The 25,394-nt window shown below is 34.5% G+C and overlaps 1 protein-coding gene and 1 pseudogene across 1 annotated transcript; both read right to left on the bottom strand.

Moving 5' to 3' along the window:
* Window positions 1–16,603: 16,603 nt before the first annotated feature.
* On the bottom strand, window positions 16,604–19,390 carry LOC143549554 (PHD finger protein At1g33420 pseudogene; annotated as a pseudogene).
* Window positions 19,391–21,455: 2,065 nt separating this feature from the next.
* On the bottom strand, window positions 21,456–24,930 carry LOC143549538 (putative glucuronosyltransferase PGSIP8). The gene is made up of 5 exons (XM_077040428.1): window positions 24,583–24,930; window positions 22,936–23,191; window positions 22,651–22,852; window positions 22,130–22,277; window positions 21,456–22,056 (listed from the first exon to the last, which is right to left on the bottom strand). Exons 1-5 carry the CDS (start codon window positions 24,831–24,833, stop codon window positions 21,513–21,515), a joined length of 1,401 nt encoding a protein of 466 aa, XP_076896543.1. The 5' UTR covers window positions 24,834–24,930; the 3' UTR covers window positions 21,456–21,512.
* Window positions 24,931–25,394: the final 464 nt, after the last annotated feature.

Raw genomic sequence — 25,394 nt, 5'->3', positions numbered from 1 at the left:
TATTAACGGTTTAACCTAAAAACCGTCAAAACCAAACAAAACGAAAGTTCAAGTTCATTTAATATTTGAGTTGCAAAATTTACGAGTTTGATCAAGATCTACTTTCAAATCTTATTTCCTCGCGCCTGAAGCTGTGGAGCTACTTACCCGTGTTCAGCGGGTCATGCATAGTAATGTTATGACTCCAAGATCAGCAAATATAGTTTTTAAAAGATTGGATTTTGCGATTCAAAAAGGGGTAGCGACGCAGCTTGTTGCCCGCTTGCCTTCTGTTTCGATGTAATCCAATTTTATAAGTTAAAAAAATATATAGGTGTGTGAGAAAGAGAATAGACTCATAGAGATAGTGACATTGAGAGGTCCATATGGTATTACATATATGTAGAGTAATGGTATATGACAAATGAGATGGTGACGTTGAGGGGTCAATTTGGGTCTAGTAGTGGACTACATACTGAGATGAGAAAATGAAAGATATCTACTTAAGGTTTTGTGCATATCTTATGTGGGACTTCATTAGGCTGAGGGGTGTGGGGGGGCGCGAGAGGGGGCGTGAGTGGGGGCGCCATCCAATAATATTGTGACGTGTGGCAGAGAGAGAAACTTGATAAGATGGGTATTGGTAGTGGTGATAGCGCCCCGGGGCATGGTGTGGAGGGGCGCGAGAGGGGGCGCGAGCGTTTTTTTTTTTTTTTTATAAATGTATTACCCAACGAATCCGGAATTTCTCAAAAACTCAATCGGAATCCGGTCAAAACCTCAACGAATCCGGTCTTCAAAAACTCAATCGGAATCCGGTCAAAACCGGAATTTCTCAACCCGGAATCCGGTCAAAACCATGGCACCTTCACTCTCTCTCCTCCTCCTCACCACCACCGTAACCTCCACCGGAATCCGGTCAAAACCATGGCACCTTCACTCTCTCTCCTCCTCCTCACCACCACCGTAACCTCCACCGGAATCCGGTCAAAACCATGGCACCTTCACTCTCTCTCCTCCTCCTCACCACCACCGTAACCTCCACCACCATCGGCGTCACCTACACTCGGTGGTTGAATTGAAGCTTTTCTGCACGAATATATATATATATATATATATATATATATATATATATATATATATATATATATATATATATATATATATATATATATATATATATGCTGAAACATTCCCAAGACACCCAGCTTAAACCCCAACGGCTCTATTTTGCATCCCAAGACACCCCTCACGCTCAACCTGTCCCGCGAGCCTCCTGGCGCCAGCCTCGTTTTCCGCTCTCGCGCCCCTCTCGCGCCCCTCTAGCGCCCCGGTGGTGTGGCTCTCGCGCCCCGGGGCGCGAGCGAACTCCCTCTCGCGTCCTGACTAGCGCTCCGCACCCCTCAGCCTTAGTAAGAAACTTACACCTAGCGTATGCCTTTTATTACTTAATTCAATTATTTAGTATTAAAAAAAATAAAAAATATTTTTATATTAATGGTATTTGACCTTAATCATGTTTCATATTAATTGTCTTTTGTACTTCCATTTTCCAAACTATGATTTGGATTATATTTTTGTTTATGATTATGATTATGATTATGATGTTGATATAACATGTCATATAAGTTTAATAATTTATTTAGGTATTTTTAATCACAAGTATTAATTAATTATATGATTATATAGGTCTTGAAAAGTTAGTTATTGTTTGTAACTATATATAACTATATAATAATAATTTTTCGTTGGCCTTGTTGAAATTAAAATGTGAAGAAACAGGAAAACGATAAACACGGCATCCAGGGCTATGATTAAGATGGTTTTGATGATTATAAAACAATAATTTAAGATTTGATGGATGGAGTATTAGGATGATTGATGATTAGTGGTTAATATAATAATAATAATAATAATGAAAATAGTTAAAGTTAACTTTTATTTATCAAAGGCCTCAAAAGTAAAAGGGGGTTCTTTTTAAAATATAATAGAAATGACTATTGACTAATGAGCACAAAACTTTGCTCATTTTTTTAAGAAATACAGTACACTCATGTAAAACAATCATGAAAATGAGTATTTTTATACGAGTAGGGTTTGACTTAAGACAAAAATGGAATTATAAGTACTTGTTGATATGAGTTACGATTTAGTAAATCTGAATTACATTTGTTCAAGACTAATCTAGTATTTCATTAACCAACGAATTCAAAGGTTTAAGGAAGTAGGGCCCCCTTGGCGGGGTTTGGAGGTAATGCCCTAAAGGATGTCCCAAGAGGGCAAGGGGCATAGCCGTTAACAATGGCGAAGCTTGGGCTTAGTCACAACGGTGACCGAAGTCACGAACCCAGTACCTCGGGGGTGACCGTGCTCAATACCTATAAGAATTTTCGGACAAAATCGTGTAAATTAACCTTACTAAGCGAAAAAACGGCAGTGACCGGGGCCACCCCGGTCCCCATTATACTTCGCCCTTGGCCATTAATAGAGGTCTTGATGACTAGGAGTTATTTCAAGTTTAGAATTACCTTATTGAAATGTTGTTAGAAGTTATTCCATATGTGTATAATGGATGGAAATCGCATAGGGATTGATTAGCAGACCTAATTGATTATCAATTGTAAAATGATCATTATGGTAACTGAGATTAATGGTAACTTTGTCAATTAGTGCCTCGGTGGGAGCCGTTGACAGAAATGATGCTAGTCTTCAGTAACAACTTACGCATCAGTGTGTTGATGTAACTAAAGGTATTTGATCTGATTCTGAAACGCAGGTTTTCTTAACAAAATTGTTTGTTTCTGTTTTCTCTTTGAATTATTCGATTATTGTTTGTGTTTTTTCTTTGATTATTCGATTGAATTTGTATAATCGAAATATTCCAATCTTGATCTCAACATGATTTAGATAGATATCTAAGTCCTACGAATTTTAAAACCTATTTCGACTCTCTCTCAAATCAACGTTGAACTTAATCATCACCTCCCTTGCACAAGGGCTCGTCATCATCTTTGTTCAACGCACATGCAAATCTTTAAGGTAATATGGTCTATGGACTATGGCGCAATCTTAATATTATATAAATTTAGAGCAATTTTGTTGGGCATTCATATGCATTACATGCATGCATATGTGCAGGTTGTATTTTTTGTTCGGATATATAAATCAACCATGTCGTATTTTTCGATCGATATGTTACATAATTGTGCTTACTTACATGTGTAGATGCATAGTATCGCATTTCGTGTTCTCAACCAAATTTTTTCACGCTGTATTTATATTAATTTCGCAAATTACATATGTTAACCATTAAACATTATTAGACTGTGTGTGGTGGGGCGCCCCCCCCTCCCCAAAGTGCCGGGGAACACCGCCCCTGGGGCGCTTTGGGTGCTTTGGAGGGGGGAGGGGGAGGGGCGCTTTCCACAAAGCGTCGGAAGGGGGAGAGGTGGAAGGTGATTGGTGGGATTGTTTATATGTTTTTTTTTTGATAAAAAATAAAAATGAAATAATAATGATGTAATGATTTGAAGGGGCTCTATCCAATACACCCATTTTAGCCAAAAAACAAATATGGTGACGTGACGTCACATGACACAAAACACCCTCTAGGGGCTCCATCCACTACACATGATCTTAGTTTGTACAAATATGAACGTTTCAGCACATATCCTTTTATCTAATTTTCTACCTCAAAACTCCTATGTATATATATATATATATCTAGGGGTGTAAACGAGTCAAGCACAAGACTGGTTTTCCTAATGGAGTTTGAGCTCAAATTATGCTGGTAAATAATTTACAAGCTCAAACTTGACTTAAGCTCTACTTATTATGTAAAAATAACGTATAATCTATGTAAGTGTATGTTGTATCATTTAACAATAAGTTGTATTATACTATATTGTTTTATAATTATATAAATGATACTCTTTTAAATGCGCAACCTAATCAAGCTCAAGCTCGGTGTGTGAAGCTCAGACTCATGTTCTTTTATTTAGTGAGCAACATTTTAACTAAAACTTGTTAAGCTTGGCTGGATTCAATTTCTTAACCCTTCAATTAACAAACTACGAGTTATTTATACCGCGTATAAGCAAAAAAAAGGATGAAAGAAAAAAATTTCAAAAGAGAGACTAATTAAAGCTTATATCTTTACTTTCTGTTCAAAAAAATTATTTTTAGAATAACAGTATAATTCTAAAATAAACATCAAAAAAACTAACACGTATAGATCAAATATTTTAATAGAAATAGGAGAACATGTTTGATTATATCCACTATTTCCACAGATTTTCTTAATAAACAATTATAAGTTTATTACTTCAAAATTGCATAATTAGACCATGGAAATTTATATTCAATCTACACATAATTATCACATGAAAATATTTCTCATGATTATAAACTCAAACCTACCTTCATATATATTCAAAATTCAAATGGAAATTAAAGCATACCTGAAAATATAAATTTCTATAGTGTTCTTGATAGCAAAATTCAGAAAGCTTGTGAGTTGGTAATGGATGAATAATGATTCAATTCAAATATTTAAAACCAACCCAAGTGAAATCTACATAGGAAGAAGATGCATTTGAGTGGGATTATTATTGGGATGGAAGAGATTGAGTGGTTTTCAATAAATCTTGAAAACACAGAGAGAGAAAAGATATTAATATAAGATGGTGGGTTGGGGGCAGGCCTACTAAGGATTGAAGTGAAAGAGAAGAGATGAAATGAAAGACAAAGAATGAGGTGCTTATGATTTGTTTAAAGATTCTTATATATCAATGGATTTAGACAGGTGCTTCTAAATTCATTTAACTCAATTTATTGCATGTTAGCTATTGGAGTCTAGAGATTGGATCGGATCGGATCGGATCGTTAAAACACTCGAAAAAGGTTAAGCTTAATTGAGTCTAGGGCTGTAAACGAACCAAACGAACACGAACAAGGTCTTGTTTATGTTTGTTCGTTAAGAAGATAATGTGTTCACGAACACTTACCGAACGAGATTTTATGTTCGTGTTCGTTCATTAAGGAAATTAATGTGTTCACGAACGGTTCACGAACACAAATGAACATAAATAAAATTGGCATAGCCTATGGATTGAGACCGATGTATTCATCAATGTGAATAATGAAAGCCTGCAAACGAATCGAATGAACATGAACAATGGCATGTTCGTGTTCGTTCATTTAACTTTAAAAGAACACACTTAATCGAACAAATATTTATGTTCATGTTCGTTTATTTAAAAAGGGACATTTGTGTTCGTTTGTTTAAAATCTAAACGAACATAGCTGAACAAAGATAAACGAACATACATAAACAAATGTTAATGAACACAAACATAAACGAACTTAAATGAAAACACTTAAATGAACACAACTTAACAAATATTAAACCTTTAAACAAATAACCTATCTACATAATATTTAATTATTTTCTATTAATACATAAACGAACATAAATAAACAGACATAAACGAACATAAATAAACAAACATAAACGAACGTTCATGAACATAAATGAACGAACGGAACATGTGTTCATGTTCATTCGTTTAATTGACGAATACAAATTTTTTGTTCATGTTCGTTCGTTTATTAAATAAACGAACGTAAACGAACTTCCCGCCGAACAGTTCACGAATAGTTCACCGAACGTTCGGTTCATTTACAGGCCTAATTGAGTCCAAGCCTTGAATAAAACTTATTTATTTATTAGGCCCAGGTTTAGTCCTTCTTGTAAAGACTAAAAGAGTATTTAGACTCGTTTGCCTAAATGGCGGGGCTGAATCTCTAAAGAATAGAATTGCATGTGAAGCTCGTTTAAGTATTCTTTAAAAGCCGAGCTATATCTCCAAAAAGCAGGCTTGAACCAAGTCGAGTTAGATCTTGAAATTCGGAGAAATTAAAATTTAACGAGCCAAGCTTTAGTAGAGTAAGGCTCAAGCTCGGCTAGGCTAGGCTACAGTTAGTGAATGTGAAAACTGTGTCACATTGGTGTCAAGTTGTCAACTAGGAAAGATAATATTTAAACCGAATGTAGTGGGGTGTTTTGGAGAGGGGGGAGCCCCAAAACGCCCGGGTACATAAACCCCTTGGCGTTTTGTCTCCTTGAGAGGTCCACGAGAGATTCTGGAGTTAAATGCCATCCGGTTTTGCTTTTTCTTCTTGACGGGTTGGGCTAACTTGTTTAGTATTATCCTTGTGGTTAATCCGGGTCATTCCTCTTCATACACCAAAGATGATTAATCTTGGAGATTTTTTTAGCACTATTATTATCAATTCAAAGTTATAATGAGATCAATATCTAGTAGTATCTCAAATGACATCATATTAATTGGTTAAAAGGTATGATATTTTATATGTATGAATTTTTTTTTGTTAGTTTCATGGATACATTATCATTTATCTAGGGTTGGTATGTACTTGAAGAACCTTATTTAAGACACAAAAGAGTTACAAGCAGACCTATATGTTACATATCAAGATTTACAAGCAGACATGAACTAAAGATTTTGATTTTTAATAAACAATGTATACCGACCAATACAATAACAAATGTAGTGTACAATGAATGTTTTACTTATTTGTAACATATTTGTGTAATATTAATTATGTAATTTATGTAATTTTAATGTAAATTATAATTGTATTAACAATATATGATTATTTTTATTGACTATATTTTACTTAATGGTTAAAATTTAAAATTTTTATCAACTACCCGTGTAATACACGGGGCTCAAACTAGTTATTATTAAAAAAGAAATAAAATACCAGTGATTGTAAGAAGAGTAAACTGCGGTTTTCGTCCTTGTGGTTTGTCCAAATCTACGGTTTTAGTTCAATAGTTTTAAATTTGCGGTTTTCGTCCCTATGGTTTCATTTCACTTGTAATTAAACCTGAATTCATTAACCCTGTTAAGTCTGGTTGTTAAACCCAGCAACGTTCCCCAAATAAACCCCGGCCCTAATTCGCAAGCCCCCTCACTGGGGTGCATTTGGGGAAAAAAATGACAAATCTGCCCCTCACGTGAAGGGCACACTGAAGGGTTTAATAACCAGACTTAACAAGATTAGTGAATTCGGGTTTAATTGCAAATAAAATGAAACTACATGGATAAAAATCAGAAATTTGAAACTATTGGACTAAAACCGCTGATTTGAACAAACCATGAGTATGAAAACCGCAGTTCACTCTAAGAAGAACTCAATACTGAAACTTTGCTATATCATGATTTGATTTTCAAACCCATCATAAGGGTCTTTTTCACGTGCTCGTCCATGGTAGAGATGGGCAAAAAAACCGGTTGGTGAACCGGTTCAACGGTTTAAACCGAAAACCGGTTTTTACAAAAACCGGTTATTTAAAAACCGGTTTGACCGGTTTAGTAACCGCCGGTTCGTATATCGGTTACAAGTTCTAGAGAAAAAACCGGTTACTGAACCGGTTATGGAAAAAACCGGTTAATTTTAAAACCGGTTATTATGAAAAAAACCGGTTATTAACCGGTTATTTAAAAAAAAAACCGGTTAATTAAAAAAACCGATTATTATGAAAAAAACCGGTTATGGACTCCATGGCCACTAGAAAAGATTAATATGGAATCTCGAACAATCCAAATAACTCATGTCAATTTTGGTTATCAGAATGTCACACAACAAAGAAAAAAAGGTATAAAAGTTTTAACATACGTGGATGTTTAAAAGTACCAAAAATATCTAAATGTCACTAAAACACAAATTTGTATATGTTAGTGATAAACGTACATCCTTCTATGATTAATTTTTACTGTTTAATTCGTCATATTATCTCTCTTTTTTACTAAAAGCATATGCCTTAAAACACATATAAAAGATGTGTTCAGGCTCACCTTATTATATTAGAAGGTCTATTTCAAATTACTTGTTATAAATTTGTTTATAACAAACTATTATGTGTAGTGAGTTTGATAAATACTAGATGTCTTCTAAAGGTCTAAATAGAACGGATTACTTTTTCTTTTTGGTTATTATTGTCTTGACGGGTGTCACACCTTCTATCTAATCTTTTGGTGGTGCTGTGTTCTTCTGCTTTGAATAGATTTGACCAAACTTTAATGATTGATTCGATCACAATCTTACAGCCAGTGGATTGAAGTTGAACACATTTGTTTTCTTGTATAACTTTAGCACTTTTGGACCCCTCGAACCCCACGCATGCAAAGGTTGGTTCGTGCATCATGTTTGTGGTTGACCACATTAATCTTCAATGAAGCTGACCTGGGCTTTTCACGGCCGACGATCGTGCATTTGTTCATCTTTAACGTTGTGTAGACTTGATATGAAGAGGAGGCCTTGTGGAGGGGCAATATGTAATGGGCGCCGACCATGACACATTTTTTCTAGGGACACAAAATCTTTTAAAAGTTCCCGATATTATATATATTTTTAGATGCTTGAACACTTATAAAATTATTGCCGTAATAAACTCAATCTAATACAATGATTTTACTGATTGTTATGCTTATAATTATAACTTTAATCATCGTTTAAAAAATTAGTTTAAATTATGTCATTGGTTAAAAACCTAAAAGACATTCTAATTTCCGTTTTTGTCATGACACATGAATTCTCAGGGTTACCAATGGCTATCAGCTTGACTTGAGGATCTTACATAACTATTCATTATCTATCTATATATTCTAATAAAGTAAAATAAACGGGGACACTTGTCATGTTTTAGTTAATTTTCATAATTTTTTTCCTCCAAAACTAATATACCCTAATATATGTAATAAATCAATAATTATTCACTTTCCTTTTACACTATATTTATATAATATCTATATATTTTTATAAATATAAATATTAACATATTATTTTACTATATATTTCAAAATACTTGGTGAATTCTAATAATTAACAACAAATCATCTTTCTCAAATGAAAATTGTTTCGGGTTTTTTGTGGAATTTAAATTTGATTTTATGGGTCAAAAGTTGGTAAATAGATTGTTTGGTACAAGTTAACTACATTTAGGTCAAAATTTGTTATGGGTCAAAAATGAAAATTTTGAGTATTTTTAAAAGTTTGAGAATGCAAAATAGATTTATCGTCAAATTTGTTAGGGGTTCAAAGTGTTGACTTCAAAATGTCAAAAGTATGAAAGTTAGAATTTTAAACATGATTCGGGTTTCAAGTTTATTTTTAAGGGCATTTTTTGAAATAAGCAAAAGGTTCAAGATTTGGCAAATTGACTATTTTTCCCTCAACTATTAGAACTTAAGAAAAGATAGTGAATACTTTCGACATGCCACCCCCAGGCCTATCAATGCTTCTAACTTTTATCAAATTTCAAATGTTTATGTCAACATTAATTTTTCCTTCAATGATGATCAGAACGTTGTGTGGGAAGCATGTCATGCAAAACTATGTTCAAATGAAACAAAATATTCACAAAATTGAATGGGTTAACATGTTATTTTTTATGTTGCCATTATGACAAAGTCGAGAAGCCCTCTGAAACTTATCAAGATTTTTTTTATGGTGTAGCTCAAAAAAACATAGTTCTTGAAGAACATCCATTGTTACAATTTAATATCTTACTTTCCTTTGATGGGTGGTAAATTAATAAATATATCAATAAAGGTAACGCCTCTTTTATATTTAGGCTGAGTGGTTAGAACTACTATCGTATGAGGAGTCTTATTTTCGAAATTGGTTCATAACCAAAATTCTTTCAATTATACATATACGACACCGAGAATGAATTTTTCAATAGAAAGAAGCACTATCGGGTACGATTTTGCACGACATTTTTTTATTAAGTTTATTTAAAAAAACCATTTTGTGATATAAATAAAATCAATTTATGTACACATTGTAATACATATTTTTTTTCATATACGCTATGTAATTATTTGTTTTACTTGTAATTTGATAATTTGAATTATCCCGTGTGTAACACGGGCTCTAAAACTAGTATCAATATATAATATAGTTATATATTATATATACGTTCAATATATCTTTTAGGTCCTGAAACATGATGCACGAACCAACCTTTGCATACGTTCAATATATGCCCCTCCTAAAATACCTTGCGAGTCAATATATTTTGAAGAAATTATTACAAAAAAAATAAAAATAAAAATATGGATCTATGATTTATCCACTATATTATAGTAAACTGAAAGCCCATTTTAAAGTTAGGTCTATAGTTTTCTTTAAAGAATAATATAACTCTATTTTTAAACAAATTAGATACATGATAAACAATAGATTATATAAAGAAATCAGGTTACTACAGAGACTAAATTTATGCATGTGATCAAGCATACAGAGTTTTATAAAAATGTTTATACCACTATTGATTTTAACCGGTTGGTGATTATATGCATCGCTAATTATATTATAAGTGTGTGTAATTATATGCATACGATACGTTAATATATAATATGGATAGGCGTATAACGGATGCAATACTCAGATAATCATCAATTTTACAAAATATATTATAAGTGTGTGTAATTTCGGCCCACCTATTATCTTTTTGTTTATAAAATTATAACATTTTAAGATGTTACATACTTCCATTTAATTTAATAAGACAAGATGAGAGACATGGTGTCGGTATAGATGACATAAAATATATTAAAAAGAAAACAATAACAAATTAGTATAATGCATGTCTTGATCAAATATATATAAAAAACAAAAATATTTAATATGACATACGTACAGTACCATACTATGATGATGATGATGTGTGTGTCCATAGAAACCGGTCATCTGTGTATGTACCACTTCACTCTTCAATCAATTTCTTATTTTCTTCAATCCACTATTTATTTACACTGTTTTCAATTTGTATTTCTCTAGATGCTCCATTCCAAAACAATATATGTCACACTTGTAATTTTCTGAATATTATTTATATCTGGATTTCGAATGTTAAAGTTGTGATGGCTTCAATTGTGTGTTGATGTCGGGTTTCGTTCTTGAATAATTATGTATACAAGTCAAAATTTTATGAGTTCGACTGACTTGAAAATAACATAACCATTAAGAAATCACTACTACAAAATATCACATAGAGTCACTAGTACAAAATTAGATGTACGTGCGATCAGTGAAAGAGCCGTGATTTTCGCCTACAAAGTCACTATTTTTCGATACATGGAATTTTAATAACCGAATACCAGAATTTTCGAGTCCTGTCAATTTAGATCAGTCAATCCATGTTAGAATTTAGGTTCCAACCTCCACATGTTATAGGTTCTTAAAAAGAATTGCATGAATCGTTTTTCATTAATATTTTCATAAAGATTTAGTCTGTACGTTGCTACTAAAAAAAACATGCTTCAAGTAAAGATTTTGCTTAGAACATCACCAATACGTTTCATTTACAATGCATTTGGTGGGTGAGAGGTGAGATAATCATCATTTAAAAGTCATTAGAACAATAGACATCACAAGGCAACAAGAAGAGAATGTAGCGGAAACAAAATAGATAAAGGTAATGGAAACACACATCCACTTATCGACCTATACTATTAAAAAAAACCATTTGTCCACATGTCATTAACTAATAACTGGACCCTCCACATAGGTTGCCAACATTTAAGACAGATTTTTGCGATAAACTATCGGTTGCTAAAAGTTTGACTTTTAGTGTCTGTGTGTACTAGAAGAGTTCTTGTGCGATGCGGCAGAAAACACTTACATGAACGATAATCACGCAATATGTAAAAAAAATTGAACTGAGAAAAAAACTATAGCAATACCATACTCAATTAAAGAGAAAATATGGTGTAATTTTTATTATAAAAAAATATTAACATATAAAAAAATTATATTTGTTTGAAAATCGTGAGAGAGGAGTTGATATACAATACTCCCTCGTGATACAAGAAAAAAAATGCTTAGAATAAACAACTACTTGATATTAATGTAAGCACTCCAAAACATAATTTTTTCCCTAAGAATAATAATAACAATAATAAGTGCATAAGCATAAATGAACAATCCCGCCGTTTGCATCCTAAAATACACTGTTTTTATAAATGGATCGGACAGGCAATCGGTTCACCGGTCCAACCGATTAATCCGGCCAAACAACTTTTGTCCCAAAAATGACGGATAACTGGATAAGGCAGAAAAAAAGAATTTTCAAAAAAAAAAATCATGGTAAACCAGTTCAACCGGTCCGGTTTCCCGGTTCGAATCGATCGGTTTTCTGGGAACCGAACGAACTACATAGAACCGGACCGGTCGGTGGACCGAATCCCGGTCAAACCGGTCCGACCGGCTGGTCCGATTCAGTCCCAACAACATTGCTAAAATACCTTCCCATTATGACCTAATAATTACCAAAAACTTACCAATAACCCTCATTTCAATTGATAGTTACTGATTCCTATTAAGAAACAAATTATATGTAGCAAAAAGTGAAATATTCTTTTAAACAAGTTAAAGTTAATGATGTGATACAATTAGAGGTTGAAAAGGCGGCTCTTCATACACCGAGCCCGCTACCTTCTAATAAGCAGTAAACGGGCCGACCTCAAGCATTAAAAATAGTTTGAAACAAGCCAAACTCGAACTCTGTGTGAATTGAACGAGCCGAGCTCCAACCTAGTCAAGCTCGGGCTCAGCTCACCTCGTTCGTGCCCCCACTTGGTAGGCGGGAAAAACAAACATGGTGATTTAATATGCCAAGTGACTAAAATCAACATAAAATCTTTTATTCCGCATGCAGTTATGCGCTGCACATTTTGCAGGTACTAAAGCACCAAACAAACGAATTGGAACAACCTAAAATAAACATACTATCGATTAACTGCAATGTTGTCCGTTTGAGCCAAGGCTATCACTATACCAGATGCTTTGAATCATGCAACATCATTTGCACCTTTAAGCTCGTACGCGACTTTAGATATCAAACCACCTGCATATGCCACGAAAAAAAGAACGCTAACCAAACAAGTTTACACCATAACATCCATAGATATAAATGATATGATAGCATAATATACAAAGTTACAAACCACTTATCGAAACTATGCTTAGGCTATTTGTGTCCATCCGTGTATACATTTTCCTCGCCAAAATAGACACAATAATTGGATTATGTTTCTTCTATATCTATAAAAAAATGTTAACTACATTTTTTTTTTCAAACTTCCTACGAAAAATAGCTTAGGCGTGTAATCATATTGCAGACGTTTGTTACATATTGCAGACCTTTTATATATTTTCAGATGTCAATCTGTCATACATAGCAACATATGCAGATTCTAGTCCTCCCAATATCAAGCCACTTGCAGAACAAGATAAATCAAGTAACATGACTAAAATCATCCCACTTAACATAATATAGATATAGATAAGCGCGTCAACTTTTTCTGCATCGCGATCTCTGGCCATTTTAGTTCGGACAAAGATTAGAAAAAAATTATTGTTCGAAGATCATACAAGTTTTTGGACAAATAAAAATTACAAGCGGATATGAATCAGAATCCAAACAGACGATAATAAGATGGATAAAAACTTCAAGCATTAGCAAGAACAACGGAAACATGAAACCAAGGGCATACCCAGGCTTGAAATGATGAAATAGTTAAGCTAATCGAATTGCACTTATTTGTGCTAGGAGAAGTTTACAAGAATGTTGTAAGAAATGACTTATGAAATGTGATATTATGGTAGTTAATTTAGTTTAATGGGTTAACATAGTTGAGATTCAGGCAGTGTTGTAAAACTCGCTAGCAGCTAGTCTATGGATGGAGTAGGGAACTAAAGATTAATCAGGATTAACAGAGATTAATCAGATTGAGATTTATATGTAACTTTCAAATATATACATATACATACCGAATTTATATATAAATTTTTCAGTTTTGACCAAATAGTGATTAATCGGCGTCTAGGCGGAATTTTTTCTATCATGGATTCAGAGGTGACCTAATCACCACCTCTATAACCAAATCTAAACTAGTATGGTATGCATGAATAATAATATATAAGGTTTATTCTACATCTATTTTCTTACTACTCTCCATAAAATTTGTTACAATAATAATAATAACTAGTTTTATACCCGTCCGGTGGATGGGCAATTTAATGTCATAATAACATAATTATAGATTCTTTAAAAAAAATTATATTCTAAATAAAAAAAAACATGATTTGTTGAAAGTGATGTTGTGGTATGAAAGTAGATATAACAACCAAATATTAATGATTCGATATTTTAGATTGTTAGTTATCTCAACTGAATGAAGCGAATGCCAACTCGTCTCAACCTTTGACACATAACTAAAAATGGCGCGCCTCAAAGTGAACCCTTTGGCCCATTGATAGGCCCACTAAATCAACCTATCTCACAGTAAGAAGCGAACTTACTCAACTAAAAGCGGTATACATATCTTGAGCTCATTGATTAGCTAAAGGCCCTGTCCAGCCAATGAGCCATATGGTGCACTCGTGCTGCTAGGGTCAAGAACAAAGAGACCCGATATTCATACCCGATTCAGGCGTTATCAAGGCGGATTTGACATTACTGACAAACGTTATTGGATGGTAAGCTTTCTTTTTGAATTGTGATCAACAGTATAGGGATACTTAAGGTTTGAGTTTTTTAATTGAAACTTGTTAAGACAATGTTAACAGGAGCTGCTGCTTTTGTTCTAGGCATCTTATGGTTTGTGCTCTTTGGGATAGCCATGATCAAACATCATTGTTGTGGAAGGAGATTATATATTAAAGGCAATAACTCCCAAACTTCCCAAATAATATGTTTATTTTACTTGCTATGCTCATATGTGCAAAGTAAGTATCTCACATCTCGTATTTCCCAAAGGGCAAAATAATATGGCCATTGTAAATAAAAATGACCATTGTACTACTTTGACTTTTAAAGTCAAACACACCAACTACAAAATAAAATGACCATTATACTTCTTTGACTTTTGAAGTCAAACACACAATACACAAAATATTATGAACATTGCAGATCCATCAGTAGCGAGTGCCTTATTTAGTGGAATCGTCAAGAGTTTAGAAGTGAAGTTTGATCTATCCCCTCGCCAAAAGGCGGTGTTTGAATGCCTTCGGGCTCCTCGGGCTCAGGATTTTCTAACGGCCATCCCCATTGAAGGATTAGGCCAACGTATGTCGGGTTTGGAGTATCGGGCTATCCTTAAGTACCGGTTAATGATCCCTATGTTCCCGACGGATGAACCTTGCCCAATTTGTCGTAAGGTCTGTTTGGATTCTTTTGGTGACCATGCGGTGCATTGCAAAGAATTGCCTGGCTTTAAATACAGACATGATCTGGTTAGGGATGTTCTGTGTGATGTTCTTAAACGGGCAGGGATTTCTGCTAAAAAGGAGGCCCCTGTTAACTTTCTCACGGATCCTATTGAAGGGAGGTCTACTTTACGACCAGCTGATATTCTTGTGTTCGGGTGGGCAGGGGGGAAACACGCCTGTGTGGATCTTACAGGAGTGTCTCCTCTTGTTGGGCTCAGGGACCGTGGGTTTGTTGTGGGTCAGGCTGCGTTGAAGGCTGAATCGGGCAAAGTTGTTAAACACGAGAAAGCTTGTTTAGATAATCAACATGTCTTTCTACCATTTGCCTTTGATACATTTGGGTTTCTGGCTCCAGAGGCTGTGAAATTTTTGAGTAGGGTTCAGCGCGTCGTACACGGAACCTCTTCAGCTTCTAGGTCCCAAAGCTTCGTTTTTAGCAGGATTGGCTTTGCTATTCAAAAGGGGGTTGCGGCGCAGCTTGTTGCCCGTTTGCCTGCCACTTTATTGTAATCGTTTTATAGTAAATTATATAAAACTTCGATTTGATTAAAAAAAAAATCAGTAGTGACACATTCATTCATAAGAAGACCCTGATACTTCATGCCATGCATTGCTGCATAATAACACAAATAAACCAATTTTTATACTTATTAATAGGAACATTCTAAACTCTTACAGGACAAACTGTAAGTAACCGACTTTCACTTCATTCATAAATTTGTCATTTCAGATATTTCTAGTAAAATTACCCAAAACAATCTATTTGAAAAGTTATAGTGATTTAGTAACAAATTTTGAAGTATAGCAGCCAAATTGTAAGATTGTAACAAAGTGACAACTGACAACACATTAAGGTGATAAGTTATGTACAACCTTCAGTCCACTCACTTTTCCAATGCATTGAGCAAGGCCCATTTTATTGATCTTCTTCACCTAAACATCAAACAAATCTCTTTAGCTAAACATCGCACAAAAGAATACTGTTATCTCAGCAGGTTTGCTTGTAAAGGAGCTAATATAACTTTATTTATAAGTGGATGAAACCTCCTAAATTATTTTATTCAGAAAATGGATAACTGTTAGAAATAATAAAATTTTTGGTAATCATATTTAACACAGTAAAGTTATCCGTTTTGCTCAAGCCCAATTTGGCCCAGATCTTTATCTAACACACCCGCCTCCGGCCAAATGTTTCTTCATGAAAGTGTAGAAATCTAAACTTTAAATTACTCTTATCCATTCTTCTTGTAGCTCAAAATTCGATGCATATTCTCTGAGACGGGCTAAGAGGTTAATATCACAAATCTAAAGATTTTTAAATTCTTCTTGCAGGCACCACGTCACAATCGCGAATGCCAGCACATCGAGTATGTTGCCACACACCGCATACATCACATGCCAACATCCTCTCACCATCATCATCTTTCGCCCCGCAACTACAATCTAAAGTCCATCTTTCCTCGCCTCGTTCCATTCTAAACCGACCCAACCCGCTCTTCCCTAAACACTTCCCGACCACGTTGACTGCCGTGTTTGACCCGAGCAGTACCTTGATTCGGGTGGACTCATCTACACCTCTATATCCAACAACCCCTTCCGCTTGAAATCGTCTTCAAACCAAGTAAACTTCTTGAAACGCTTTCGATGCTTCAACTTTAACGTCACGAACCGTAGCATTATCATGAACTATTATGTACTCGGCTGGCGTGCTTATAACATTCTCTTCAGTCTGTTCATCAAGTTCGGCTTTACACGACAATATTAACGCACCCGGGTTCGCTTCTAAAAACGACCTTTCAGGATCGTAATTCTTCACGAAATGCTTGCAATCGAGAATCATCATAGCCGAATTTACCATTTTGCCCCTCTTTAACATAAACTGTGGATGAAGTAAAGCTTCATATAAGCATTTTAAATCTCGCATTAACATATCTTCAGTCGGACAAGTTGTAACCGAGCCATTATTATTACTACTGGCATTGCTCATATCCGGTTCAAGCCGGTATTCAATAACACCCGAAGCTGGATTGGACCGAGCGTTAACCACCAAGCCATCACTCGCTCGTTTCCCTTTAATTTCTTTAAGACAATAATTCAAAAGCTCGGGGCGGCCCACTTTACAAACCGCCCCACGTAACGAACCCCAACTAACCCAACCAGACCCACTAACCGCTTTCAACACTCTAAACATTGCTTCCTCGACACAAACAATGTCACCCATGTCCCAAACACACAAGACCCTCGAATCATTTAACCTAACCCTTTTGGTGGTCCAATAATCGCCCCCCATTGTCCGGTTTTTATTAGCATCATGTAATAATGTAGTTAACAATTGAAAAAGGTCTCTACTCGTTACAAGTTCTTGACTCGAAAGCGACTTGTAAAACGAAACCAAGTCGTTTAAATGTGTTATCAGTTTACCTGGTTGAACCGAAAGCACAGATAAAGGCATATTCACTAACTTTTCGATAGCGTTATTATACGCTTCATAACCAATACCATAACTTCCACCACCAAACTCGTAACCCCAATCACCATACCACGGGTGACCTTTAATAACCGAGTGAAGTAACCGAAACTCAAATTCATATTTCTTTGACACGTCCATAACGCTCACCTGTCTAACACCAAGAGCTTTACAAAGACGGTCCCAAAAGTCCATAATATGGCTTCCGGACAGGAACCGCGAGCCGCCTTCGCGGCCATTGACTCGGAGAATATGACCATAACCGTTCATATGGACCACACCATGTAACAAATGGCTGGTGTGATCCAACTGGTTGTATAGCCAACCCTCAATGTCTTCTGTTGTCATGACATGGTTACATGACTTGCACCTACAAATGTTCATAACTTTTAACACCATTTATATCATTATAAGTTATATATAATATCATGTTAAGGCATTTAACTTTGTGTTTTATGGATCAGACCTTGAATAAGATAAATGGACCAAAGCACCACAACCAACACATGGCTTGTTGTAGCCACTAATTGAAGTGCCATCACTCTTTATTATGAAATGGTACCTCTTTCCACATACTGGGTTCCCACTCCATCCTTCATATATGGATTGTGAAGTGTATTGATTAATTATAAAGTGTAAACAAAATGTGTGTGTATATATATATATATATATTAGAAGAAAAATTAACAATACTCAAATAAACAAAATACATGCAGATGAATATCAAATAAGTTTATCATGTTAGATTGTTAGATATTATTACTTATTAGAGTAAGCATGTATTTCTTCTACCCGCGCATTGCAAAGGGGACTCAGACGATATTGGTTTGGTTCATTATGAAAAAAAGCTTTGTGGTCAAAGTTTAAAATCTAAAGTTGTGTTGCAAAATTAAGAAAACTAAAAGTTATTATTTTAAAAGTGTAAAACTTTTGTGGCCAAATTGAAAGGCTAAAAGTTTTGTGCCCAAAGTTGAAAGGCCAACAGGTAACCGTGTAAAAGTTCGGTGACAAAACTTCAAAGAAAAAACCAAAGTCTGAGGGACCAACATGTAAAGTCCTTTATGTTGATGTAAAGCCGTTGTTTAAAAAAAATTATAAATAAATAAATTCGGTTCAGATTTACAAAATCACCAACCTAAAATGTCAGTTTTTTTTTTCGATTTCATGCACACATAGTTTCACATTTTAAAATCCAAATCAAATGTTAAATTATTATTATTATTATTACTACTACTACTAATTAATGCTTATTAAATAATTACCTAACTTTTTATCAAGCCAGCTATAAATTAAACTCGTTTAGATAAATCCAAAAAAAAAATTCACAACCGAGTCAACTCAGTCGAGCCAAATGAACTCACCAACAACTCGGCACTGATCACAATACACCGATCTAGATCTCATCACATTTTCTTCCACCACATCCAAACATACATCACGATCAAATAACACCTGCCACGCCATCAAATGCGGAACCAACGACGACAATGGCGGCAACAATGCATGCCGAAGCAAAAACCTACGTACGGTTAGCCTGAACGGTCTTGTTGCCGGACTTTCGCCGGCCAGAAAAGTCAAAAAGTCAGCGGTTACTCTACGTTTCATCTTTTTTAGCGGGCGACCATTAACTACCATTATTGTTTTTTTGATTGAGAATTTGAGAACAAGGGTTTGAGTTAATGGAGTGGAGTTGGTTTAGGATGGAAGAGAGGGTCAATCGCTAATTCTTTTTAGTAACTTTTGTGGATTTATTGATTGATGTACTTAAAGTTTAATAACAGAACCCGTGTTTTGCGACGAGGACGTATAAGGTGCTAGTGATGATGTATTTATAAAAGGTGGATTTTTATTACGGAAATAAGAATGTCACGTCATTAATGAGACACACATAGAGTTAAAGGTAGATTTAATTATAATAAATAAATAAACGTAAAATGATTAAATAAATAGAGGAGTTAGAAGTGTGAAGTGTTCAAAGATAAGAGTTATTAACATGAAGGAGTGGTATAATAACTTTATTAAAGGTCAGGTTAAAAATGTAAATTGATGAAAAAGTTATGAATAAATACATAATTCAAATTGTTATATATAGAATATAAGTTTTATTTATTTTTCTTTACGGCTAATTGTTGATAATATTATATTTTGTAGAGTTAGAAAAAAGACAGATTTAATTAAACAGCAAATATAAATCTTTAGTTACATGTTTGAAGTCAACTGTGGAAGTTGTATGTTTAAGTCAATTGTGGTGTGTTTAGTAGGAGATAATGAAATGGGGGTGGAATGAAGTGAATGAAAGAATGAAATGGGCATGAGAATTAAATGAATTATTATCATTTATTTGTTTTGTTTGATTAATATATGAGAATGAAACAAATTATTACTTTATCTTGTTTGGTAGGAAAAAAAACAACTCTTAGAAATGATATACAAATGCCAAAAATACATACATCAAAATAAAGAAAATATACAAAATAAAAAATGGCAACGCTGGCAATGCGGGTTGCGTGCAATTCACAAGAGCGAGCGACGATGGAGACAGAAGGGTGCTAGCACAATGGGCTAAAGGTTGTATTAAACAAGGAAGAATCAATGATATCATTGATCCTAGATAATTAAGTGGGCAAATCGCAAGCACGTTACATATATATATAAAAGACCACATAAGCGAACGACCTGAGATGACTGTTGTTCTTCAACACCAGAACTCAAGTTCATTGACATATTTTTTTCATGTTTTCGGCCCAACGTTGAGGCAAAAGGCTGCAATTCGATATTAGTGCGCTGGAGGTAGCATATCGAAGAAGAGAGGCTAAACAATCCAATCATTGCCACAAGAAAAGTTGAAGTTGTTTTAGTTTACGCGATGACAATAATGCTTTCGAATTAAGCCATAGATCGCCAAAGTTAACTGTTTAGCGCTGATTGATCAACCAAATGTTTTAAAGTATTGAATCATAATAACAAATGTTTGATATAGTTTTGAATCAAGCATAGTGAGGCCTCTAAACAAACCAACCAACACAAACAAGCTAGGGATTATTTGTGTTCATTTATTTAACTTTAAACAAACATGAACGCGAACAGTTAATTGGATAAATATTTGTGTTCTCGTTCATTCGTTTAAAAACGAGCATGTTCGAGTTTGTTTATGTTCGTTCGTTTAATATCTAAGCAGTTTACGAGCATACATCAACATATTTGAATAGACATAAACGAACAAACGTAAATAGACACAATCAAACATGAATGAACAAACTTAATGAACACAAAACGAGCAAATAATATTTAATTATTTTCTGTTATTATGTAAACAAACGTAAACGAACGAACGGAACATGTATTCATGTTCGTTCGTTTAATTAAATAAGCACAATTTTTTGTTCATGCTCGTAAGTTTATGAAATAACATCAGTTACAACTATAACCAAAAATTACCAGACATTTTATTTTTTAATTATTTGCTACAAGCTAACAATAATTTAAAATCTTTAATTAAACGAATGAATGAACATGAATCCGTGTAATTTTGCTATGAATGAGATATAACTATATTATCACAAAAATTTAGGATTTGTTGGTGACAAAAACTGAATACAAACATTCTTAGGCCTATAGCTGCCTAAGATTCAATCAATGATCAATAAGACAACATTTGTGTTGGTGTTCAAAAAATATTTCGTCAAAATTCTACATATATAAACAACATCTAGAAAATTGTCAATCCATTAAATTTATACAGAATATGAGTATGATGTCAATATAACTTATTAAACCCATTAGACTGAGTTGACTCGCTGAGTCGGCTAGGCAAAAAACCTTCCCTCTCAAGTGAAATATGAAGAGATGACCTAATTTTCCCCATCGAAACCCATATAACCGGGGAAGCACAAAACGCGTATGCGAAAACAGATAACGCCCTCACAACACCATCCGTGTACCACGGGCCAGCCATGACTATAAGGACTCCTATAGTCCCCAACCAAGGCGTCAAAACCGGTAGTAATGGGAGAAGAAAAACATTTGCGGTGAGACATGAGAGTGCAAATGACCCTACTAAGTACACGGTCCACCCTAGAATCGGGTGGACCGTGTGAGGGACTAGCATGAATGGGAAGACATATGATATGATGATTGATAATATGGCTATAGCTTTAAGACTTGTTTGGATTATGGTTAAGTTCTTGTCTGCACCGCGATAGCATAGCTTTGTTAGATTTGGGCGAGCCAAGCGTGCTATTGCTATAATGCATAGGTAAGTTATAACTTGGATCAGTACCGAAGGCAACTCTGAGTCGTACCTGTTATGTTACGCATATATATAAAATATTATAGGACAATGTAATAAATGCTACATTGTTGTGAATTACATACCCGATTGTTTCTCGTCGTTGTTGATGCCATTGGATGCCGAGCGGTAAAACAGGCCATGACCACCAATACCATGGCTTTAACCATGATGCACCAGGAAAAGTGATCACACTATTTGGTCCACATGGTACACTCCACCTTAATCTTAGATCTTCAACACAATCAAGCAAAAGCAATTTTGAATATTCTTTAGTTTCATAAGAAGCATAGTCAGTACCGGTGTTCATGACCGGTTAACCAAACCAACCGGACCGAATTATTCACTATATTTTCCTTCAAAATCCCATTTTCCTGATAACTTATCATATTCACTTAGGTCTTCATATTTTATTAAAATTGCAAATTCACCAATATATAAAGTACTCCCATTTTTTGTTTTGCATTAGAAAATACATATATAGTTTTAAATTCTATATTATATAAGACCTCATCCGGTCCTTAAATCTAGCCTGACCAGTGGACCAGTCCGGTTCTGAAAACATTGATTAGTACTATATATGTACAGACAAATATGAATGACTTACAATAATAAGAAGCATCCATTTGGTAACCCAAAGGGAGTCTATATGTACCATCAAGTTTGGTGTCATTAGTGGGTGGATGGAACATAGGTTGATCAAGAAGATCAGGAAAGTACCCTCCAATAAAACCTTGATCAGCTCCATCTGGATTATCGCGCCCCCTATCTAAATCGCGTAACATGTTTTTAAACACCTTTGACGATGGCTGCAAATGTTCAATCAATTTTTAACTATAGACCATTAGTTAAAACAAACTCGATGAATATACATATTATACATGATACATACCTGCAACACAAAGAGGCCTGTATGGAATATGCACGGGTTAATGAATACCGCACAAAACTGACCGCATTTAAATAGTTCATCAGTATTTTTTAGAAAAAGATTATCAGCATCAAGCATGATGACCCTTTCGTATTCGACTAAGCTCCACACGTACAACTTGTTTAGCGTTAATTTGAATCTGTCATGACTAGTATCACTTATGTATGGGTTGTTTAGATTCTCAACTTGCACCACCTTTGCACCATCTTCTTCTTCCCTGTTAGAGAATTATTATTAGTTAGGTTTTTTAATATTTGTTAAGAATTTGTTAGTATTAGCATCATATTGTTATGACCCATTAAGACCCAAAATATGACATGTTATATTATCTCATTTCAAGCTAATTAATAAAACTCACCTAAACTAAACTAAATGTACCGGTATAGTCCCACTCACAGCTAATAAGACTCACCTAGGGCCTTTTTCGAGAATTGTTAAAAATTCCTAAGACGGGTAAAAATATGTAGCCTTAATTAATAAAATTTCAAAAATAAATCAAAGGGGTGTACATTTTATTGTGTTTAAACAGTTAAGCTTTTTAATGAGTTGAAATTGGGTAATCGGTTATTGCTTGTCTGGGTTGTGCAATACTTTTTAAAAATATGCTTAAATGAATTGAGTACTTGGATTATAAATTGGGTTGCCTAGATCAACCGCCCTCCCCGCCCCTCCCCAAGGTCGGCCCTGGACTCACCTAAACTAAATGTACCCGGTATAGTCCCACTCACAGAAGTGTGATGAGAGAACCGTTATCTATATCCCAACAAACAAGGCCGGCTCAACCTCTTTGGTAGCCTAAAACGATGACTTAAAAACGAGATCTTGTTGGAAAAAAAGTTATCTTGCTTTCACTTCAAATAAATCAAGATGTTATCAACAATTTTTTTCTTTTTTTTTTTTTTTTTTTTTTTTTTGCTAACTGTGAAAATCAAGTAGTGTAATTATATATACAACATAGTGTAATTATAGTGTAGTGCAACTACAGCTTAGTGTAATTACACTACGATGTAATTACATAATTACACTACTTGATTCTTACAGTTATCACATTAATTTAATTTGTATGTCAACTTTCCCCTACATAAGTAATAAAGTTCCTAAAACCTTACCAGACCTAATTCAGTTTAACTGTTGCTCAAATCACACATATTAATCCAAATCCCAAATTACAAGTGTATAATTATTAATTTTGTTTCGGAAATTGGAGGCTTTAGAAAGTAAAGGTCTAAAGCTCTGGCTTCATTTCGCTGTCCATAGAGACTGGTCTAACCAACAAATAGAGAGTTTTAATTACGCTAAAACCCATCTCCGAAATTTTATTATTTTACTAACAATATACAATACAGCAGTACATACAAGTATACAACATAAAACTTTTAATAATTTATTAAGACCTTATATATGACCAACTACTGCATAAGCATCATCTATATTCTAGCTCATGACAAAATATTAAAAACCCGCATACATTTTATTATAATCATATCGTAGATTCAATGCCAAGCATTTATTTTAAGAAAATATATGTCTTTCATAGAAAGTTAGACAAGCCACTAACCTACGCCGTATATGCCAGCGTACCGTAGCAAAGAAGACAAATAAACGTACATGGTATGTATCCAACGAGTCGGGACATCGGTAGACGCAATGACGACCAAATCCGCGTCGACTCGAAGCTTAGCAAGAGACCTTAACATGACTCTTATCGCAACGTAAAACTCGTAGTCCCTTGGTGTCCCCATATACATCATGGTTGCATAGGCGTTTGTGTGACTTGTAGCAGCCCAAACAACGTTCAAACCAGCACCGATTGTTAGTACGAACAACGCCAACGACGTCGTGGGGTTCGGACAAGCCATATGTTATTAATCTACACTTGTAAGAGGAAATGAGAGAGTTAAATGTTGGAGAGGAGATGGATGGTTTGAAGGGTGTAAATAAGGATGGTGATCTTTGTATTAAATATTAAAACTAAAATTTGGTATAGAAAGTTTATTATTATTATATTATTATTATATTATTTGAATTTGAGGATTTGGGGAGTCATCCCACCGGAGTAGTGAACTACTGGACAAATTTTATACGTCCCGTTAATTATTATTATTATCATTATTAAGGAAAATACCATAAAAAATTAACCAACTTTATTAGTTTGCTCAGAAAATTCCTTTTACTTATTTTTGTACGTTAAAGTCCCTATATTTGGTATTTTTGAACATAAATGTGAAGTTACTTGTGATAACAGGTTAATGACCCGCAACTTATTTATTATATAACAAATAAAAAAATAACAATGTTCAATTATGTCTTCTTCTTCTACCACCGGCATCTGCATCACCGTGAAACCACCGTCACCGTCATACTGCCCGTCGATGCCGGCTACGTCAAATCAATATCTTTTCCACGGCGATGCCGGCTAC

This window comes from Bidens hawaiensis, unplaced genomic scaffold (genome assembly GCF_021521415.1).
Source record: "Bidens hawaiensis isolate Kalapana, Puna unplaced genomic scaffold, B.hawaiensis_p1.1 tig00015640_1, whole genome shotgun sequence".
Classification (NCBI taxonomy): Eukaryota; Viridiplantae; Streptophyta; class Magnoliopsida; order Asterales; family Asteraceae; genus Bidens; species Bidens hawaiensis.
This window is presented reverse-complemented; position numbering and strand designations above follow the sequence as displayed.